Raw genomic sequence first — 21,362 nt, forward strand, 5'->3', positions numbered from 1 at the left:
AAATAGCTTAAATGCTGCCGCCCGCAGGTGAAGTTCCTGCACAATAAAATAATAAAACATTAGGTGTTGTGTTTTTATTTTAATATTTTCTTTACAGGCGGACTACGGGTGCCAGTGGGCCCTTTATGTCCAGGCATGCTGGCACTTGTGGTTCTCCAAGTGCCAGCATGCTGGGGCAGGCTTCCTGGGACCTGTAGGTCGCCTGTAAAGAACAATATTAACATACAATGAACCCCGCATCCTCCGCAACTAGGGGTGCGGGGCATAGCACTGGGCTATCAGCCCAGTGCTGGTTGTTGCTCGGGAGGGGCCCCCTTTCCGAGGAATTCCAGCCCTGGGCTGACTAGCTTGGGGGGTGATTAATGTTATGGCAGGGGGACCCCACACTGAGTGTCTCCCCTGCTATGGCATTACCCAGGGCTGTTTCTAGCCAATGTGGCTCCCAGTGCGAGATTTAAAAATGCGCCCCTCATGACATAAAAAAATGTGCCCCCCCCACACCTAGATTATAAAAAAAAAACTTGCGTGCGCACCCGAAAAGGGTGTGGCCTCATTAAAATGGGCATGGCCTCGTCTGAAGAGACTACCTCACAATCCAGTTTTTTACCCTGCTCCAACAGATCACGACCACCACAGGAAAAAAATATTCTACCATATTAAGCCCAACACAGTAATGCCCCCTGCACCATATTATGTCACACACCGCAATGCCCCTGATACATTAAATCCCCACACTACGGCAGGCAAGAGTCCCCATTTCACACACTACGGCAGGTGTCCCCATTTTACACATTGAGAGAGAGAGAGAGAGAGAGAGAATACTTACAGAGGCGATTACCGCTCTTCGGCCTGCCTCACCAGTCGCTCCTCGCGCCGGCCTTTCCCTCTTCCTAACTTGGATCCCCCTATGTACTCCGCTCGGGGAGGGGGGGGGGAGTTTTGCGGAGTGATGGGGTTGCGTTGTGATGTAACGACGCAACCGCGTCATTCCGTGAAACTCCGACCCCGAGCGGGTTACTCGGGTAGAAATAGGAGGGAGAAGCAGAGAGCCACAGTTAGTGCCGCGGCGGGCGCCCAGTGCGGTTGCACTGCTCGCCTGCCCCAAGAAACAGCCCTGGCATTACCCCGCCCCCGGCTGGTTCTGCCTGGTGCTGGTTTTAGTGATGGGTGGGGCACAACACTTGTTTTTTTTGCCGGGGTGGTGGTGTTAGCTGCCAGTGCCTCCCCAGCCAGTTACCTCACTGCACGTCACTGGTACTTAGGATTGCTTTTTTTCCCTCACAGCACTACATTGAGATGTTAGGTGGGTTAATACTCTATTTTACAATTAATTTTTGGACCAGTTATTGGTCGTTTCACTTGCAGATGTTCAGGGTTTGTTTGTTTTTTATCTTACACATTTTATCATCATTTTACTTATAACTCTACTGCCCCCCATCAAAACCATTCCTCCCATCTTCTCTCATCCCTCCCTCTCCCTTTTGTTCCCATCTAAACTTATTCTTTTCCTTGTTCCTCCTATTTTGCGTCACCAATCCTATACTTCAAAGACTGATTCTTGCCCAGAGAGTGGAGTGGGAGCTACAAGAGTGAGCAACTTCTAGGGGGGGTATTCAAATGTTTAAAAAGTTATTTGGGTGTCTGTGTTTTTCCTATCTAATAGACAGGAGAAAACAGACACCCAACTGACTTTTCAAACAATTGCATGCCCCACCAAGACTTACAATAGCAGCATTATTTAATACATGTCTGGCACCCTGGTCCTGCATCTGTGGTAGGATCCTCCTATCATTGAACCCTGCATATGTTTGCACCTTTTTGGCATCCCAGTCTGATCTGAGCTTCTAGCCCAGGTTAAGCTAAAACGAATTGGATGGAGGTGTGTTTCATAGCAGTCTCAAATACATGCAACCAGGTCACCATACCCATTTACTGGCACATCTATCTTACATAAATATATAGGAGCATAAATAATACTGCAGAACATTACCAGGCAGGAATAAACTGTACTTGGCTGTGCTAGGTATTAATCTTGTCATAGTAACAAGAGCTTCTAGACAATACTTTGTTGGGCAACCTGCCTGTGCTTTCCTCCTGAGTGTACATGAGCTCACACATCACTTTTATGTTTCACAACGCCTCCAGCTCTGCACAGTGTGCTGCAGAACACCTCCATTATCTCCAGGGCCAGGACGAGATAAAAAAGCCCCGGTGGGACATATTAGCCTCACAGTAAAGGAGAGATGTGCTACATGCCGGGCAGATCCAGCATGGTGCGGGTGAGTTCCCAGTGGCTATGCCTGGCCTCCTACTCAACCCCTAGGATAGCAATGATACTAAAGAGTTAGGGCAGACCTAGAAGTACGAGTGTGGTGCAGAGAGCCGGCTCTCCGCTCTCCTCATGCCCTATAAAAGACTGTTTTTCTGCGCTAGGGAAACACAAGGTGAGAGCAGATCCCCCGTACACTGAGACAGGGAAGAGATTATAGGGCTTACCATTCCGCCAATAGGAGCGCATGACGCATCACTCTCTGCAGCCAATCACAGCACAGCCTGCATGTATATAAGTGACATCAACATACGTAGTTTCTATACTACTACAGGTTGTAGCCTGGTAGTGGCATACAGTCAGAGATTTCTCTTTGTGTTATAGTTACAGTAGTGATCAGGAAGGAACATGTCAGGCAGAGGTAAAGGAGGTAAGGGGCTCGGGAAAGGAGGTGCCAAGCGCCACAGGAAGGTGCTGCGGGATAACATCCAGGGCATCACCAAGCCTGCCATCCGCCGCCTGGCCCGGAGAGGAGGCGTGAAGCGCATCTCCGGCCTCATCTACGAGGAGACCCGCGGGGTGCTGAAGGTGTTTCTGGAGAACGTGATCCGGGACGCAGTCACCTACACCGAGCACGCTAAGAGGAAGACTGTCACCGCTATGGATGTGGTCTATGCTCTCAAGCGCCAGGGCCGCACTCTGTATGGCTTCGGAGGCTGAACACTGAGGCGCATCTAATACCATCACCCGCACACAAAGGGCCTTTTCAGGGCCGCCCATCTCTTCTATGAGAGAGCTATAACCATGCGCCAGTATTACTCTACACTGCTTCTCGTGGCAGTCTCCTGTTATACACCGGGGAGTGGACTATAGATAAATGCATACATATGAATATACATAAATGCGTTTTATTCCGGGTTGCTGATTGTATCCGATCTCTAGGTAATACATGCATGAGGAAACTACTGTAGGTGTCACTGCTGCTTCATAAACTTTTCCACAAGCTCAGTAGATAACAATGTAATCTGTAATCTTTCGTTTCTAAGATGCCTGCATAACACTGCCGACTAGAACTAGTACTGAAGCAGGTTCACCCTGACACCGGCATCTCCTCCAAGGCTATGGGCATCATGAACTCCTTTGTCAATGACATCTTTGAGCGCATTGCGGGGGAAGCTTCCCGCCTGGCTCACTACAATAAGCGCTCCACCATCACCTCCCGGGAGATCCAGACCGCAGTACGTCTGCTGCTGCCGGGAGAGCTGGCCAAGCACGCCGTGTCCGAGGGCACCAAGGCCGTCACCAAGTACACCAGCGCCAAGTAGTTTCCCTTCCTTCTCCGATCCATCAACACAAAGGCTCTTTTAAGAGCCACCCACCTCCTCTCTAATCGGGCTGAAACTGTAAATCGGGGTAAAAGATAGGCATTATGTAGCAGATGTCGCCGTTAGTGCTTAGAAAAAGCAATCCATAGAGCAGTGACCGACCGTGTAGTTTCTGCAGAACTAGAGAATGATTGTGTCTCATTGAAATGTTACAAAGTATCATTAGATTGTAGCAATTGTGTTACGATCACCCTGCCTCGCTGATGATCATAGATGCTACAGGGTCGTGGGTCTCTCAAGATGCCCTGTGTAGTGTGCTGCTAGTGTTACTGTATCATTGCACCTTAACACCAGGATGCAAACTCCGGTATCAGTGCAGTTATATTCTACTCAATCCATTCTTAGACATCCGTTTCCGAGAGCGGCAAGGCATTGGGGTGATTTTGTTTTGTCCCGCCGAAATCTGGTCGACACTCATTGGTCCATTTTGAATATTCCTCTTCCTATCTGAAGGCGGATGTGTGCGGGACATTTGCTGTTCCAATGCACGCGTTATGTATTTGGGAAATATATCCGGTGCATTGAAAAAATAAAGTCAAAACAGTAAGGCATGTATTATGTCTGTTGTGCTCATCAGAGTTCGGCTTCATAACTATTATGATAGCAGTTAAAACATCAATGAATCACACGGTTATAAGATAATAGATATGTGTGATACTCTATAGCTAGAAATTAGCTTCTGCCCCTAAACTGATCGCTAAAAAGTAACTTTTTAAAAACCTTATATTTTACTTATCTAACCTTTAATGCCTACATTCCAGGTTCATTACACCAACAGGACGTATTGTATTGAAGTGGACAGACTATTAACTCCTATTTTTTAGATATTTCAGGCTGTTCTACTTTTTCCACATGTCCACACATAAAGTTTAGTAGTACATATACATATATATATATATATATATATATATATATATATATAATTGATTGATTAATTTATAGTACGCATATGAAGATTTCCTTGAACGTCTCGTAGCATATTATTTACATTATGTGTATGAATATGCTTCTATAACATTAATATGAAAAATAGCAATATATATATATTAAAAATAAAAAAACCTATATACGGAACTCTGCAGTGATTTAAACATTGTGATTGGCAGTACGGTAGCCTAATTGCTGAGGTGAACGTGTATCAAACAGCTCAGTGCAATGAATAACCAGAAATACATTAGAAATCTTAAACTGTGCTGCTGGCAACGTTTGGGGCGTGCCTGTGAAAGAAAGGAAAGGCAATACATGACTCCTCCTGCCAAGGTTCTCACAGTCACCCATCAGGTCCGCTCTTCCCCTTAATAAAGGGCAGCTAAGAGAGGTGTTCCTTATTCTCAGACAGTGCTCGCAATCCGTATGAGAAGATGTCAGGCAGAGGTAAAGGCGGAAAGGGGCTCGGGAAAGGAGGTGCTAAGCGTCACAGGAAGGTGCTGCGGGACAACATCCAAGGCATCACAAAGCCTGCTATCCGCCGTCTAGCACGGAGAGGAGGCGTGAAGCGCATCTCTGGTCTCATCTATGAGGAGACCCGCGGAGTGCTGAAAGTGTTTCTGGAGAACGTAATCCGGGACGCCGTCACTTACACCGAGCACGCTAAGAGGAAGACTGTCACCGCCATGGATGTGGTCTATGCTCTCAAGCGCCAGGGACGCACCCTGTACGGATTCGGAGGCTAAAGATTGAGGCGCATCTAATTCCTTCACTCACACACAAAGGCCCTTTTCAGGGCCGCCCATCACTTCTATAAGGGAGCTGCGCTAACAGCATTGTATATTATGCCCCATATCGTTGTCCTGAGAACCCTTTGATAGTGTACATTAAAGTAAACCATTTTTTTTTTTTTTTTATTATTCGTTTCCTCTGACTTTATTTGTGTTGATGCAAGCAGAAAATCCAATGGCACACAATCATTTGCAGTCACTTATGAGAATCCATTGCTGAGTTGTACTGAGGGTACTGCTATGTCATGGCTAGTTGTAGGAGATACATTGTGAAAGCATAGGGAAACGTATTTACTGAACGACACTTCTCAAACATAACACGCGGTAATATAGGATTACATTAATGGGTATTATTATATAACTGCAGGGGAAACGGCGACTCCACTCACTTCCCGGCTAAATATGTCTGTGCAATCATTTATCCGTGCCAAATAGTCCTGTTATTTTATACTTACAATTAAATAGCACATTGTAACCTACTTCTATCTCACAGCAGCGGTACCACTGCATTGAAAACACACACATATACTTAGGGACTGACGTATCTTGGGTAACAGAATCGTTCTCCTGCTCTGTTTGCTGGCCCCGCCGAATAAATCACCGGATTACGTAAAGTATGTTCTTAAAAGCAGTTTCGTTACGACTACAATAGATTTTCAGCTACGCTGCCGTCTGTACAACCACCGGGAAGTGTGTGCAGAAGGCGCCGGGCTTTCCCGGCGCTCGCCTAGGTCCGAGTACACAGGACGGAACCATTCAGCTACGGACTGATTTGGAAGCCAACAGTTCACACCGTGCGCGCCTACAGCTCTGCCTGGACAGGGTGGGTGGCTCTGAAAAGAGCCTTTGGGGGGATAACAAGGAAGCGAGGCTGCGGCTTCTATTCCATCACTTCTTGGTCGCAGCTTTCTTGGGCTTAGCGGCCTTCTTGGCCGGGCTTTTTGCCGCTTTTGGCTTCGCTGCCTTCTTGGCCGGACTCTTGGCGGCTTTGGGCTTCGCCGCCTTCTTGGCCGGACTCTTAGCCGCCTTCTTGGGCTTCACAGCTTTAGGCTTCTTCGGGCTTTTGGCAGCAGCCGCTTTTGCGGGTTTCTTCACCTTCTTGGGGCTCTTGGCTGCACTCGGAGCTTTCTTGGGCTTCTTCGGGGACTTGGCCACTTTCTTTGCCGCTGGTTTCTTGGGTTTCAGAGACTTCTGGGCGGCCTTCTTGCTCTCCAGCTGCTTCTTATTGAGCTTGAAGGATCCGGAAGCGCCGGTGCCTTTCACTTGGGTGAGCGTTCCTTTGGTCACTAATCCTTTCACCCCCACTTTGATGCGACTGTTGTTCCTCTCCACATCGTAGCCTCCGGCAGCCAGAGCCTTCTTCAGGGCGGCAAGAGAAACCCCACTGCGCTCCTTGGAAGCGGCCACTGCCTTTAGGATCAGCTCGGAGACGCTGGGCCCGGAAGACTTGCCGCTTTTCTTGGCTCCCCCTGCAGCTTTCTTCGGCTGCCTCTTCTTTTTGGCTGCGCCCTCTGATGGCGGGACAGCGGCGACGGCTGGTGCAGTTTCTGCCATGTTATCTCAACGTCACTGTATTCAACAAATAGTAATACTGGTACACAAGCCGCTCTCTGACGTCTTTTATATACGACGCTCGTTGTGCTGTAATTGGCTGCTGAGCCTGGTGCGTTCTGTGCTCCCATTGGCGGAATAAGCAGCCCTTGTAAACCCTTCCATGTCTGTGTGTAAGGGGAAATCTGCCCTCACCTTGTGTTTCCCTAGCGCAGAAAAATACTCTTTTATAGGGCATGAGAAAAGCAGAGTGCCGCCTCTCTGCACCACACCAGTACTCCAAGGTCTCCCCTTAGCCTATATGGCCATTGCTAGCCAAGGCGCTGCAAAGAGACCCAGGAATAGCCCCTGTCAGCTCACCAACACCAGGCTGGATCTGCCCAGCATGTAACACATCTGTACTTTTCTGCGAGGCTAAAACGTCTGATCGGGGCATTTTTCTCTTTCCCTGGCACTACATGTAACGAAGGTGATCTGGGGCTCAGTCTGTGCAGGGGAGGCAGCAGTTTCAAAGATATAAAGGTGATGTGTGGGCTCCGGTACACCCGGGTGGCTAGCACAGGCAGGTTGCCCCACACTCTTGTTTAGGAACTCTAGTTACTGTGACAAAAGAGAGTTACCCAGCATAGTCAGCCACAGGTTAACCCTGCTTGTGTGAGATTCTCCCCGTCGTGTAGAATGTTGGTGGGTTTTTCCCAAAATGTTTATAAAAATGACCCATACAGAAATGAATGTATATTTATGCAAGAGAGGTGTGTCAGAGTGAGGGCAATGGTGATCTGTTCCCATTACCATCCCTCTTTTAAAAATGACAATGTATGAGACTTTGTCATTTTTAAAAGAGGACATCGGAGCTCTATAAGAGGAATACTTCTATTCCTCTTACATAGAATCAGTATGAATATTCCTAAAAATAGAGGGAAACAGTAGGAATATTTAGGAACATTAGGGGGGATACAGGAATAATAGAGAGGAAGGTATAGGTGAGAGGAAGGGAAGAAAGGAAGAAAGGAAGGAAGAAAGGAAGAAAGGAAGAAAGGAAGAAAGGAAGAAAGGAAGAAAGGAAGAAGAAGAAGAAGAAGAAGAAGAAGAAGATTGTTTCTGCAAGTATTCTGCAGCACTGTAGACATAAAAACCTTAGCATTGCAGATTACAGTACACAAGGGATAACATCAGAAGGGTAGAAATTCTTATCATAATATGGGAGAGTAGGTAATTAACGGGAGTAAGAGATGGTCAAAGTGCTTACTTGGCCATTGCTAATTGCAGAATAAAAAAGTGGATGCTATTTTAAAGAAATGACATAATAGTCCGATGATTTTGGCATATAAATGGATGATAGTCATTTATGCACACAATAGTTCTGGGGAATGACATTAAATGATGAAGCTTGCTGAACAAGAAGTGAGATAACAGTCACCCGAGGAGGAAGGGTTCAACTAATCTTACTTTTTAAATGTACTACCGTGATAAAAGCTGGTGCTGCAGGTTCAGCACTGGACGTCACTGACGGGCAGCAGGAGAAAGATGTGCCGAGACCACAAGGCTGAATGTCTAGAACAGAGTTCAACTGCTTTGACCAGTGATGGAAAGCACAGATATGGGCTAGAGAGGAGAGGATCGCCATACAGGAATGGAAGGCAAATGGAGATGGACGTGAGATGTGGACAAACAGAGATGATGACTGCTACCTGGAGGGCGTGGGCCAGCAGCAAGTATCATCAAAGTCTGAACCTCATCCCCAATCCATGATGGCAGGCTGGAGTAAGGCTCTAGAGCGCTGGGAGTCTACAGAGATACTCCAGAGCAGGTAGGGGGACCACGGAGCTGGATCTGGGACACACCAGTGGCTTTCTGCGTCTCCAAGGATGGTAGAAACATAAATAAATAAATACATCAATGAATTAATTAATTTATTAAGTAATTCTAACCCATGGTAAATATATATTGGCCTTAAATCCCTATGGTCCCATTTAAGAGCCTAAACTCTATTATTTTATCATAAGTGGAACTTTTTTTCAATTCTTTAAGATTGTAGGTTTTTTTGTTTTTGTTTCAAGAACCAGCAAAATGAATATAGATAAAATACACGTGCATAAATAAAAATTCAGTGATTATAATGGATCAACAAACGATTGCTTGTATACGCAGGGCCTTTGTTTTTTTTTTTTTTTAATTAGTTTCCACTGAGTAGTAGAAAAGCCCCTTTCTATAATCCAGATCTACAGTAGCCTTGTATTTTCTTCATGCAATGTCCCAGACATATAAGGTTTAGCCTGTGGTCTAAATGGATACATGTGCATAGTTTGTATCAACAAATGTTTCAATGGAATAGTTACAATTGTATCATACTATAATACTGTTTCCCATTAGTATCAAATCGTTTCACACATGCAGAAGTTCTATTCATACTCAATTCTACAGCTACCGTACTCACTATATGCTTGTAACTACATAATATGTATTTATGGTTTAATAATGAAACGATTGTTAGTTTAGATCATGCAGTATGCAGGTTGTTGTTTTCTCTGTGTTTTTTTCTCCGTATTCCTGCACTCATATATTAAGGTTTCAGTGGAATTAGTAGGTATAGCTTGTAAGTACATATTATAGTATTTACTGTTTTCTGATAGTATAATCAGTTTCCAACGCATTTCGAATATCTGATTATACTCAAATCTAAAGCTATAGAATATGCTATGTAAGGGGGGTATATTCTTCTACTTTACAAGTACAACTGAGAAGAGGGGAAGAAGAAGGAAAAAAACAAAACAGTAAAACCGATTCTTGGCGGTCTTTTTGAAAAATCCAAGGCTTTGTCTAAACCAATCAGGTCGAAGGGCGTTTCTAAGTGCTCTTATCACAGGGCAGCAATGCGTATAAATAGAGCTGTAGAACGGCAGCTCGCCTCAAAGCTCCCCGCAAACAGTTAGCCACCAAAGCTGCCCGGAAAAGTGCCCCAGCTACTGGCGGCGTGAAGAAGCCTCACCGCTACCGTCCCGGGACTGTTGCTCTCAGAGAGATCCGCCGCTACCAAAAATCCACTGAACTGCTGATCCGCAAGCTGCCCTTCCAGCGTCTGGTGCGGGAGATCGCCCAGGACTTCAAGACTGACCTGCGCTTCCAGAGCTCCGCCGTCATGGCCCTGCAAGAGGCCAGCGAGGCTTATCTGGTGGGGCTCTTCGAGGACACCAACCTGTGCGCCATCCACGCCAAGAGGGTGACCATCATGCCCAAAGACATCCAGCTGGCCCGTAGGATCCGAGGGGAGAGGGCATAGATACTCGGCACCCCTATATATGCAGCAACACAAAGGCTCTTTTCAGAGCCACCAAATCTTCCTATAAACTAGCTGAATCATAAACCTATAAATGTCTGAGCAACATCCAGTTGTGACGAACCCTCCGATCTACAACTGACTGGACAAATCTAATACATGTATACGTTATGATGAAGAGATAAACAAAAGCCAGAGGGATGAAGAAATGTTACACAGTATGTATGAAATAATTCCATGACGGACAGAGCACAGTGTTCCCGATACATCGCCTTGGAGAATTGCTGCTTTACCAGCCTGTCTCCTGCAGTGAGGAGCGCACGGATAGAAGATATCGTTTTCTCATTGCGCCGTGTGATAAGATAGATCACTCGCACACAAAGCCGAGCTTAGGTAGAAAATCCCGGCTATATACGATCAGTGCACGTCCCAGAAAAGCTGAAGGGGCCTCAATGGCAGAATGCAGTGATAGCAGAGGGAACATTTATACGATCACTGGACTAAACCACAATAGATAAGAGCGCCGAAAGTGGGAGCATCGTAACATTAGCAAATTATATAGCAGCTAAAGCTCATACATGTGTATAATACAGAATGATCCTGTTCCCTGCACCGCCGTCTGTGAATGAAGTGTGGTTAATAAAAGCGCGGCTAGCGATACAGTAATGACAATGGCAGTACACACAGCTCTCCTGGGAAGACGTGGGTGGCTCTGAGAAGAGCCTTTGTGTTGTGTGTCAGGTACATATCGGTTCTGTGGTGGAAGCTGCCAGCATCACGTTACTTGCTCTTGGCCGATTTGTGGCTCTCAGTCTTCTTGGGCAGCAATACAGCCTGGATGTTGGGCAGAACGCCTCCCTGGGCGATGGTCACCCCACCGAGCAGCTTGTTGAGCTCTTCGTCGTTGCGTACAGCCAGCTGCAGGTGGCGGGGGATGATGCGGGTCTTCTTGTTGTCGCGGGCGGCGTTTCCGGCGAGCTCCAAAATCTCAGCCGTCAGATACTCCAGTACCGCGGCCAGATAGACCGGTGCACCGGCTCCCACCCGCTCGGCATAATTACCTTTCCTCAGCAGACGGTGAACTCGACCGACTGGGAACTGGAGACCGGCACGGGATGAGCGAGTCTTTGCCTTAGCACGGGTCTTGCCGCCTTGTTTCCCTCTTCCAGACATGCTTGCGAGGTTCAATAAGATAACAAAAAAAAAAACTCTGTTTCAACTGAAAGAAATATCTCCAAAACATCCACATCCTCTTACATATATACTAGAAGCGACATGCTGCTTGCTCTGTGATTGGTCTGCTTACAAGCAGACCAATTGCAGCTCAACTTCATCCACAGGCCAATCCGCAAAAAGAAGGGTGGGGTTACGATGCGTACCAGTGTCACATGACACTTCTACCCAATAGTGTAGCTTGCATTGGTGATGCCTCGTTTGCATAAGATGCCTATAAATACAACAGATGTGGTAAGCAGACACACATTTTCTGCATTGTGTTGTAAAGAACCGCTAGAATGCCTGACCCACCGAAGTCTGCTCCGGCGCCAAAGAAAGGCTCTAAGAAAGCGGTGATCAAGACCCAGAAGAAGGATGGGAAGAAGCGTAGAAAGAGCAGGAAGGAGAGTTACGCCATTTACGTCTACAAGGTGCTGAAGCAGGTGCACCCTGATACCGGCATCTCTTCCAAGGCTATGGGTATCATGAACTCCTTTGTCAATGACATCTTTGAGCGCATTGCGGGGGAAGCTTCCCGCCTGGCTCACTACAACAAGCGCTCCACCATCACCTCCCGGGAGATCCAGACCGCAGTACGTCTGCTGCTGCCGGGAGAGCTGGCCAAGCACGCCGTGTCCGAGGGCACCAAGGCCGTCACCAAGTACACCAGCGCCAAGTAGTTTCCATTCCTTCTCCGATCCATCAACACAAAGGCTCTTTTAAGAGCCACCCACCTCCTCTCTAATCGGGCTATGACTATGATGGTTTGTGCGGTGTCTACTTGGCTGGATCACAGTACCCCAGGGGCTATATAGACTGAGTCTTGCAGTTTATAATTGTTGTTCCTACAGAACCGGTTTCTCTATATTCCTTACATTAGAAAAGTTCCTTGTAGGTGCTGACAGAAAACAGCCATACTCTGCCCGTGTAGTTGTAGAACTGGAAAATTATTTGCTCTGATTAAAATGTTACAAAGTCTCTTTTTACACTAACAATTTGTGCCAGTATTATGATCACTCTGCATCTCGGATACACACAGTTGGAGATAATTACTGCAAGACGACCTGTGTCAGCATATTCCAATAATTGCAGAAATAGCACCAGGGCGCAAACTCCGGCGTTACTGCGGTTCTATTGTTCCCAGTCAGTTTCATGAGAACAGGATCCATTTAGATGTATCAATGTGTTTAGTGATGACACCACGTGATTCCTGTGTAGGCACACCTGCTCTGAGTGCTCCTTATACTGGAATAACAGTAACACCGCTTCCAGGGTTATTTGTGCAGCAGTGACCTGGATAGAGACTCGGCTGAGTATAGTAGCTGCAGCGCTCAGGCTTATATTGAGCTGGCCCCATATACAATACCACATGCAGATAAATGGCGCATTATACAGTGATATAAAAGGGACCAACAGCTGTAATGCCGGAGCGCTTATCAATGCGGAGCTTTAACCAGAATAACCAAACCCAGGCGCCAGGAATACTGCTAGCCGTCACATAGGGCCCAGGCACAAGCGGCAATGTCGGTGGGAGAATGGGAGAGAGGAGTTTTTTTCAGGCTGCGATTTGAATTGCTGACTCCGGCGAATATATTTTTTCCCCTCCCGCCGATTTCTGCTCTGCTGTCATTTGTCCATTTTGAATAATCTCCCTCCTATCCCAAGGCGGCAGTGTAGGTTTCATTACAATGTATCCACCGAGAAACACGCTATTTATCATTTTAGAGAGATGAAATGTCACTACTTATCAAGAAATGCTTCGATGTATCGTTCTTCCTTTACCATAATTGTATATTTAGACGTGAGGTAAATAAGATTCCTTCCCTTTGTACTCTGGGAACATAAAGCCTAATTAGATGGTCTGAACAGGACCTGCTTTGTGACTGTGTGGCAGAGGAAACGAGATATCAGCTGCCGCTGTGTGAGGCGAGCTTGTGTAGTGTAGATAAGCGCGGGTGACTGGCGTATCTTGGGTAACACGATCTTTCTCCTGCTCTCTCTACCACGGCTCAGCAGACACATTGCTTATGTAGCGTGTGATTAGCGCTGAACACTGTCATACTGAGCAGCGCTGCAATACATCTACCTCCTGTACTCATTATACAGCTGCCACGCATAGAAATAACCCGTCCAGTACTAGCAGCGTCTGATCGTAGGAATAATAGCTCTCTGCTGCTGGCATGAATAATGTCTATGCGAATTCTAGTTTAGTCTACTGATTAGACCACTGCCTGTCTGAGACAATTCAATGGAGACCTTAGGAACTTACATGAAACAAATTGCATGATGGGTATAACGACCTTCATGCGCTGAGATACTGTATCTGCCCTATAATACCGCCACCATTGTTATTCTCTCTGAGACAATAAATCATTCAAATCTGGCGACTATTATTCACTCTACAGGTGACGTCGTGCGCCTACAGCTCTGCCTGGACAGGGTGGGTGGCTCTGAAAAGAGCCTTTGTGGGGATAACAAGGAAGCGAGGCTGCGGCGGCTCTTCCATCACTTCTTGGCCGCAGCTTTCTTGGGCTTAGCTGCCTTCTTGGCCGGGCTTTTGGCGGCTTTGGGCTTCGCTGCCTTCTTGGCGGGACTCTTGGACGCCTTCTTAGACTTCACGGCTTTAGGCAGCAGCCGCTTTAGCGGGTTTCTTCACCTTCTTGGGGCTCTTAGCTGCACGCGGAGCTTTCTTGGGCTTCTTCGGAGATTTAGCCACTTTCTTTGCCGCTGGTTTCTTGGGCTTCAGGGCGGGTTTCTTGCTTTCCACCTGCTTATTAAGCTTGAAGGAGCCGGAAGCGCCGGTGCCTTTCACCTGGGTGAGAGTTCCTTTGGTCACCAATCCTTTCACCCCCACTTTAATGCGGCTGTTGTTCCTCTCCACATCGTAGCCTCCGGCAGCCAGAGCCTTCTTCAGGGCGGCAAGAGAAACTCCACTGCGCTCCTTGGAAGCGGCCACGGCTTTTACAATCAGCTCGGAGACGCTGGGTCCGGAAGATTTGGAGCTTTTCTTGGCTCCCCCTGCAGCTTTCTTCGGCTGCCTCTTCTTTTTGGCTGCGCCCTCTGATATAGGGACAGCGGAGGCGTCTGGTGCAGTTTCTGCCATGTTAGCGTACAACAAAATACTTAATACAGATACTAAATAACACGCTCTCAGCTCCGGATGTCTCTAATATACACTGCCTGCTGTGCTGTGATTGGCTGTTGAGCTTGGCGCCTCCTGTGCTCCCATTGGCGGAATGAGCAGCCGTGTAAACTTTTCCCTGTCTGAGTGTAAGGGACATTCTGCTCTCACCTTGTGTTTCCCTAGCCCAGAAAAAGAGTCTTTTCTAGGGCATGAGGAGAGCGGCGAGCCGGCTCTCTGTACCGCACTCGTACTCCAAGTCTATTCGAACCCTATATGGCCATTGCTGGCCTAGTCGCTGAGAAGGAGGACAGGCATAGCGACTGGAAGCTCACCCACAGCAGGATGGAAGTGCCCGGCCTGTAACACATCTCTCCTTTACTGTGAGGCTATTATGTCCACTCTGACCTATCTGTCTCCTCCTGGCCCTGTAGATAATGAAGGTGATTTGCAGCACACTCTGTGCAGAGTAGGGTGCATAATAAAACACATAAAGATGACGTGTTGGCTCTTGAACACACAGGTACATAGCACAGGCATGATGCCTCACACGGTGCTGGCGCTCTTGTCTATGAATTATAGCTACTAGGACAAGGTAAGTATGCTTAGTAGATACAATTGCTGGTTACTCATCCCTGGGGGTTTTCTGGCTGTGAAGAGTGCGGTTGGCACTTCCCACCAACGATCCTATAGCTAGGAAGATGGCTGTGGTGCCCTGGTCCCATTCCTCTCAGACTGCCAGGAAATAAACCCCTAGTGAATAATAATTACCTTGTGCCAGAAACTCTGATCATGCTACCAAGTGCCAATACGGACAAGAAACTCACGGGAAAGTTACAGAAGGAGGTGCCCACCACGGTGGCAGGACCAGGGTGCCAGACATCTGGTACATAAAGCTGCGACTGTTGGTCTAGCTGTTGCTCACTAGAAATGAGGGTAGCCTGCATCCACACCCCTTCATAGCTCTAGGATCCCCCCCAACGTTAGTTCAAGGTCATTTAATTTCCAGACAAGGACAGTCTCCATAGTGCCTGTAATGTATGCACCATACCGACATTGAGACATACACACTATATCTCCAGAACTACCAACTTTTTACAGAGAGAAGTATACAAATGGGTACTGAGAAAAGGTGTTTGTGTAAAGAGGGATGGGGAAGGAAGTGTGGGTGCTGATAAAAGGAGGAGAGAGAGAGAGAGAGAGAGATTATACAAATAGGGAGAAGGGTGCAAAAAATAGTGAGGTGTGAGAACAGAGCATAGAATATAATGGGTGTGACTGGAGAAATAAGGTAAAGCCCAGAAGTCAGGAGGAGAAGGAGTAACAGGGAGAAGTGTAGTGGGAAATGGAAAGGAAAGTTTCTCTCTCTCTCTCTCTTTTTCCTATCTTCTTCGTTTTGTCTCCAACTTCCTCCTTTTGTTCCTTCCACTCCCTGCTTGACTCACTTTGGTCTTGAAAGTGAAAATGATAACCACATGGAAACTAGTGGTATACTGTATAAGACATACCTCCCAACATGACCCTCTCCAGGAGGGACACAATGCTCTGCTGCTGGACTTTTCTCTTAATTTGTGATTGCCGGCACCTGTGTTGAACAGGTTTATGGATAAGAAAGGTGTTTAACCACAGGTGATGGCAATAATAGATTAAGAGGGAAGTCCAGGAGCAGAGCATTCTGTCCCTCCTGGAGAGGGTCATGTTGGGAGGTATGATAAGATGTCATTTTATTTGGCAGCATGTGTACATGTTACATGATATTTAGGCTATCCATTTCTGCCTGTTTCCGTTTTTCTCCTTTTACACAGTATATAACTTTTTATGCCATTTATTTTACCCCAGTGCTGTTAAAGTGTGTGGACATATAAAAATGGATGTCAGTAATTCCCATTACAGATTTACTTTAAAGGTTTCATAAATACAAACATTTTAACGCAGCCTCAACAGTCAATAGGAACATAATTGCATTTCCAGAAGTCTTGGGTAGTAGCACAGCCGATCCCTACGCAGAGAGAAAGAAACAGGAGAAGCAGTCATCTTTTAGTATACTGTAGTCCACCATAGGAAGACGTGAGTGGTTATCAGTATAGTTTGCATTGCATTGCATTTGTATTCTTAATTCCTTTACATTTAGGTCACAGATTCATTTTTCTTAAAGCCATATAATACCCTATAAGTGTTTAACTCAAATGGAGTGTCATAAAATATACCTTTTAACTAATACTTTTTATAAAAGTATTTTGTTTAAAGTGAAAAGGAAATTAAAATGAACTAATAAAATGTGCATCAATAAAAATTCAGTCATACAAAAAGACTAAGTAATTAATCAATTTTTGATTGTTATTTCCACCAAGAGCCCCTTTCTTGTAAACCCCTTTTCTGTCTAGATAGATATTTACCTCTATGTTCTTCCTGTACTGTACATTAGTCTTTCTCAGTTATGAGATTCAGCTTGTGGTCTGAAATGATACTTTGCTAAAGATTGTATCCACTGCTGTTTTAATAGAATAATAACAATTGTATAACACTATTTACTGTTCCCCATTAGTGTAATATTGCCCCCAATGCATGCTGAAGTTCTGATTATTTTCAGTCCTAAAGCTTCCCATAATATATAAATAAATGAGACCTACCATATAAGTGTATTTGTAATTCTTTAACAATCAAATGATAATCATTTTGCTGTCAATGTTGCAAGGTATGCAGATCCTTTGATTTATACTGTTTTTACTGCAGTCACATACTATGAGCTCCCGGCATTAGTGAGACTGAGTACAGCTTGTAAGGAACATCTGTTGTTTCCTTACAATATTATTCCCGCCCAGAGCCGGCCCTAACTAATATGATGCCCTAGGCAAGATTTTGGCTGGTGTCCCCTAGTACCGCCGCTAGTTCTGCAGGAGATGCCTGGCATGAGTCAGCTGGTAGCTCTGCTAACGTCGGGCGCCTTTTGTTTATGAAAATGCATCTTATTTGCATTACTTTGTGGCTAGGATGCACAAGCAGCTTCTGTTGATTAAAATGATATGCGGCATGCCTATATTCTGTGTGCGACTGCGGCGGTATCTGCATACAAAATGCTACATTACAGTGATTTCCAGGAATACACTGCAACGTATGCAGATACAGCCGCAGTCACACACAGAATATAGGCATGCCGCATATCATTTTAATCAGCAGAAGCTGCTGGTGCCCCTAAGCATTCCAAATGCCCTAGGCATTTGCCTAGTTTGCCTATGCCTAAGGCCGGCTCTGTTCCCGCCGATGGTAGCTATTCAGCACTGCTTATAATCACGTTTCTTTTCCAAGACTCCTTAGACTAGAGTCCTGTATCAGCGCCGTGTGCTATGTATGTTGACTGGTTGTCTCTTCTTGCTGGACTGACAGCAATTACTTCCAGGTTTACTGTGATTACAGTGTAATCGTTATGGCTGAATCGTGATAATACCTCGTGACTCATTTCGTTCCCGCGCCTGCCGGTTACATAAAACAAAGGAGCAACAGAAAGTTTTGACGGTTTTTTTTTTTTTAAATGACAACGCCCATTGCATAAACCAATCAGGAAATTGAGCGTCTTTAACTTATCCAATGACAACTCAACACTGTGTATAAATAGAGACGTTAGCGGCAGCGCTTAATGTAGATCGGTCATATATATTCCTCATATTACAGATGCCACCATTAGTGCTTACATAATGCAATCCATAGAGCAGTGACTGCCCGTGTAGCTGCTGCATAACTAGATAATTATTGTATCTTATTCCAATGTTACAAAGTATCAGTAGATTGTAGCAATTGGTCCCGTTGTTCGTATCACTTTAAATCTCCTATAAACACAGTTGCTAAAAGGTTGTTTGTCTTTCAAGGAGACCTGTGTAGCAGTGGCGGAACTACACTGGGGCCCGCCACTGTCAAGGGGTCCAAAGCTAGCACGACATGTAGGGAGTCAAACTGACTCCTTACATGCCGCTGTGTGCTGCGGGCCACCGCCGCCCCCAGAGGAGAGGAGCAGCAGGGAGTGGGACGCAGCGGCCACAGAGAGGAGGAGGAGGGGGGAGGAGGGAGCCGCAGCCAGAGCCGGCGCTTCCATTAGCCAGCTGCCTATGGGTGCTGAGGCCGAATGGGGCGGACCACTGTGACTGCCTGTGAGAAAAAGAACGGGCGGGGGGAACAATTGGCAGACGCTTGCCTCACCAGGTCCGCTGGCTTCATGATCTATGGCTCCCAAACGGGTGTCCCTCCAGCTGCTTCCCGCCGCATCTGCCCTGTGAATAAGAGCCTCCCTGTTGAACCCCTGTCAGCGGGACATACTAAAAGGAATGACACTCTGGTCTGCATAAATGGAATGCCAATTGACTATAATGGGAGTAGATTGAACATTTATATATATTTCCAAAAATCTTAAACTTATGAACTATATCTTCAGCACACTTCTTCCTAAGGTGATGTCACATATTATAAATCCAGAATGACGCGGAATGACGGCGGTTTTCTATGGAATGACAGCTGTTTTCTCCACAGCCCCTAAGCAAAATTAGCATGAAAGCACTGCATATGTCCCATATAAAAACCCCGATTTTTCTATGATCCCCTAAGCGCACACAATAATCCTTTTCCATATGCATCCGCCTACATCAATAGCCTACTATACATGTCACATAATGCAGAATTATGGCGGTTTTCTATGGAATGACAGCTGCTTTATCCAGCGCCCCTAAGCAAAATTAGCATGAAAGCACTGCATATGTCCCATATAAAACCCCCGATTTTTCTATGATCCCCTAAGCGCACACACTAATCCTTTTCCATATGCGTCCGCCTACATCTGTAGTCTACTATACATGTCACATAATGTGGAATGACGGCGTTTTGCTATGGAATGACAGGTGTTTTATCCACCGCCCCTAAGCAAAATTAGCATGAAAACACTGCATATGTCCCATATAAAACCCCCGATTTTTCTATGATCCCCTAAGCGCACACAATAATCCTTTTCCATATGCGTCCGCCTACATTATTAGCCTACTATACATGTCACATAATGTGGAATGACGGCGCTTTGCTATGGAATGACAACTGTTTTATCCACCGCCCCTAAGCAAAATTAGCATGAAAGCACTGCATATGTCCCATATAAAACCCCTGATTTTTCTATGATCCCCTAAGCGCACACACTAATCCTTTTCCATATGTGTCCGCCTACATCTGTAGTCTACTATACATGTCACATAATGTGGAATGACGGCGCTTTGCTATGGAATGACAGGCGTTTTATCCACCGCCCCTAAGCAAAATTAGCATGAAAGCACTGCATATTTCCCATATAAAACCCCCAATTTTTCTATGATCCCCTAAGCGCACACAATAATCCTTTTCCATATGCGTCCGCCTACATCTGTAGTCTACTATACATGTCACATAATGTGGAATGACGGCGCTTTGCTATGGAATGACAAATGTTTTATCCACCGCCCCTAAGCAAAATTAGCATGAAAGCACTGCATATGTCCCATATAAAACCCCCGATTTTTCTATGATCCCCTAAGCCCACACAATAATCCTTTTCCATATGCGTCCGCCTACATCATTAGCCTACTATACATGTCACATAATGTGGAATGACGGCGCTTAGCTATGGAATGACAGCTGTTTTATCCACAGCCCCTAAGCAAAATTAGCATGAAAGCACTGCATATGTCCCATATAAAAACCCCGATTTTTCTATGATCCCCTAAGCGCACACACTAATCCTTTTCCATATGCATCCGCCTACATCAATAGCCTACTATACATGTCACATAATGCAGAATTATGGCGGTTTTCTATGGAATGACAGCTGCTTTATCCAGCGCCCCTAAGCAAAATTAGCATGAAAGCACTGCATATGTCCCATATAAAACCCCCGATTTTTCTATGATCCCCTAAGCGCACACACTAATCCTTTTCCATATGCGTCCGCCTACATCTGTAGTCTACTATACTTGTCACATAATGTGGAATGACGGCGTTTTGCTATGGAATGACAGGTGTTTTATCCACCGCCCCTAAGCAAAATTAGCATGAAAACACTGCATATGTCCCATATAAAACCCCCAATTTTTCTATGATCCCCTAAGCGCACACAATAATCCTTTTCCATATGCGTCCGCCTACATTATTAGCCTACTATACATGTCACATAATGTGGAATGACGGCGCTTTGCTATGGAATGACAGGTGTTTTATCCACCGCCCCTAAGCAAAATTAGCATGAAAGCACTGCATATTTCCCATATAAAACCCCCGATTTTTCTATGATCCCCTAAGCGCACACAATAATCCTTTTCCATATGCGTCCGCCTACATCTGTAGTCTACTATACATGTCACATAATGTGGAATGACGGCGCTTTGCTATGGAATGACAACTGTTTTATCCACCGCCCCTAAGCAAAATTAGCATGAAAGCACTGCATATGTCCCATATAAAACCCCCGATTTTTCTATGATCCCCTAAGCGCACACACTAATCCTTTTCCATATGCGTCCGCCTACATCTGTAGTCTACTATACATGTCACATAAGGTGGAATGACGGCGCTTTGCTATGAAATGACAACTGTTTAATCCACCGCCCCTAAGCAAAATTAGCATGAAAGCACTGCATATGTCCCATGTAAAACCCCCGATTTTTCTATGATCCCCTAAGCGCACACAATAATCCTTTTCCATATGCGTCCGCCTACATCATTAGCCTACTATACATGTCACATAATGCAGAATTATGGCGGTTTGCTATGGAATGACAGGTGTTTTATCCACCGCCCCTAAGCAAAATTAGCATGAAAGCAC

General features: G+C 45.8%; 6 protein-coding genes, 1 long non-coding RNA gene and 1 pseudogene across 7 annotated transcripts; 4 read left to right on the plus strand and 4 right to left on the minus strand.

Moving 5' to 3' along the window:
* Positions 1 to 2,677: 2,677 nt before the first annotated feature.
* Positions 2,678 to 2,989, plus strand: LOC134934355 (histone H4). The gene has a single exon (XM_063929809.1). The coding sequence runs from the start codon at positions 2,678 to 2,680 to the stop codon at positions 2,987 to 2,989; it is 312 nt and encodes a 103-aa protein (XP_063785879.1).
* A 2,026-nt stretch (positions 2,990 to 5,015) lies between these two features.
* On the plus strand, positions 5,016 to 5,327 carry LOC134934356 (histone H4). Its single transcript, XM_063929810.1, has one exon. The coding sequence runs from the start codon at positions 5,016 to 5,018 to the stop codon at positions 5,325 to 5,327; it is 312 nt and encodes a 103-aa protein (XP_063785880.1).
* Positions 5,328 to 6,198: 871 nt separating this feature from the next.
* On the minus strand, positions 6,199 to 7,164 carry LOC134936430 (histone H1C-like). Its single transcript, XM_063931457.1, has one exon. The coding sequence runs from the start codon at positions 6,924 to 6,926 to the stop codon at positions 6,261 to 6,263; it is 666 nt and encodes a 221-aa protein (XP_063787527.1). The 5' UTR covers positions 6,927 to 7,164; the 3' UTR covers positions 6,199 to 6,260.
* A 1,286-nt stretch (positions 7,165 to 8,450) lies between these two features.
* On the plus strand, positions 8,451 to 10,203 carry LOC134934357 (uncharacterized). The gene is made up of 2 exons (XM_063929811.1): positions 8,451 to 8,579; positions 9,853 to 10,203. Exons 1-2 carry the CDS (start codon positions 8,451 to 8,453, stop codon positions 10,201 to 10,203), a joined length of 480 nt encoding a protein of 159 aa, XP_063785881.1.
* A 702-nt stretch (positions 10,204 to 10,905) lies between these two features.
* On the minus strand, positions 10,906 to 11,411 carry LOC134936436 (histone H2A type 1). The gene has a single exon (XM_063931462.1). The coding sequence runs from the start codon at positions 11,371 to 11,373 to the stop codon at positions 10,981 to 10,983; it is 393 nt and encodes a 130-aa protein (XP_063787532.1). The 5' UTR covers positions 11,374 to 11,411; the 3' UTR covers positions 10,906 to 10,980.
* A 283-nt stretch (positions 11,412 to 11,694) lies between these two features.
* LOC134934857 (histone H2B 1.1-like) lies at positions 11,695 to 12,938 on the plus strand. The gene has a single exon (XM_063930199.1). It carries the CDS (start codon positions 11,715 to 11,717, stop codon positions 12,093 to 12,095), a length of 381 nt encoding a protein of 126 aa, XP_063786269.1. The 5' UTR covers positions 11,695 to 11,714; the 3' UTR covers positions 12,096 to 12,938.
* A 920-nt stretch (positions 12,939 to 13,858) lies between these two features.
* Positions 13,859 to 14,722, minus strand: LOC134934856 (histone H1B-like; annotated as a pseudogene).
* A 1,695-nt stretch (positions 14,723 to 16,417) lies between these two features.
* On the minus strand, positions 16,418 to 17,347 carry LOC134934858 (uncharacterized). The gene is made up of 2 exons (XR_010179828.1): positions 17,167 to 17,347; positions 16,418 to 16,535 (listed from the first exon to the last, which is right to left on the minus strand). It is a non-coding gene; the product is annotated as an uncharacterized LOC134934858 (long non-coding RNA).
* Positions 17,348 to 21,362: the final 4,015 nt, after the last annotated feature.

This window comes from Pseudophryne corroboree, chromosome 6 (assembly GCF_028390025.1).
Source record: "Pseudophryne corroboree isolate aPseCor3 chromosome 6, aPseCor3.hap2, whole genome shotgun sequence".
In the NCBI taxonomy this organism is placed as follows: domain Eukaryota; kingdom Metazoa; phylum Chordata; class Amphibia; order Anura; family Myobatrachidae; genus Pseudophryne; species Pseudophryne corroboree.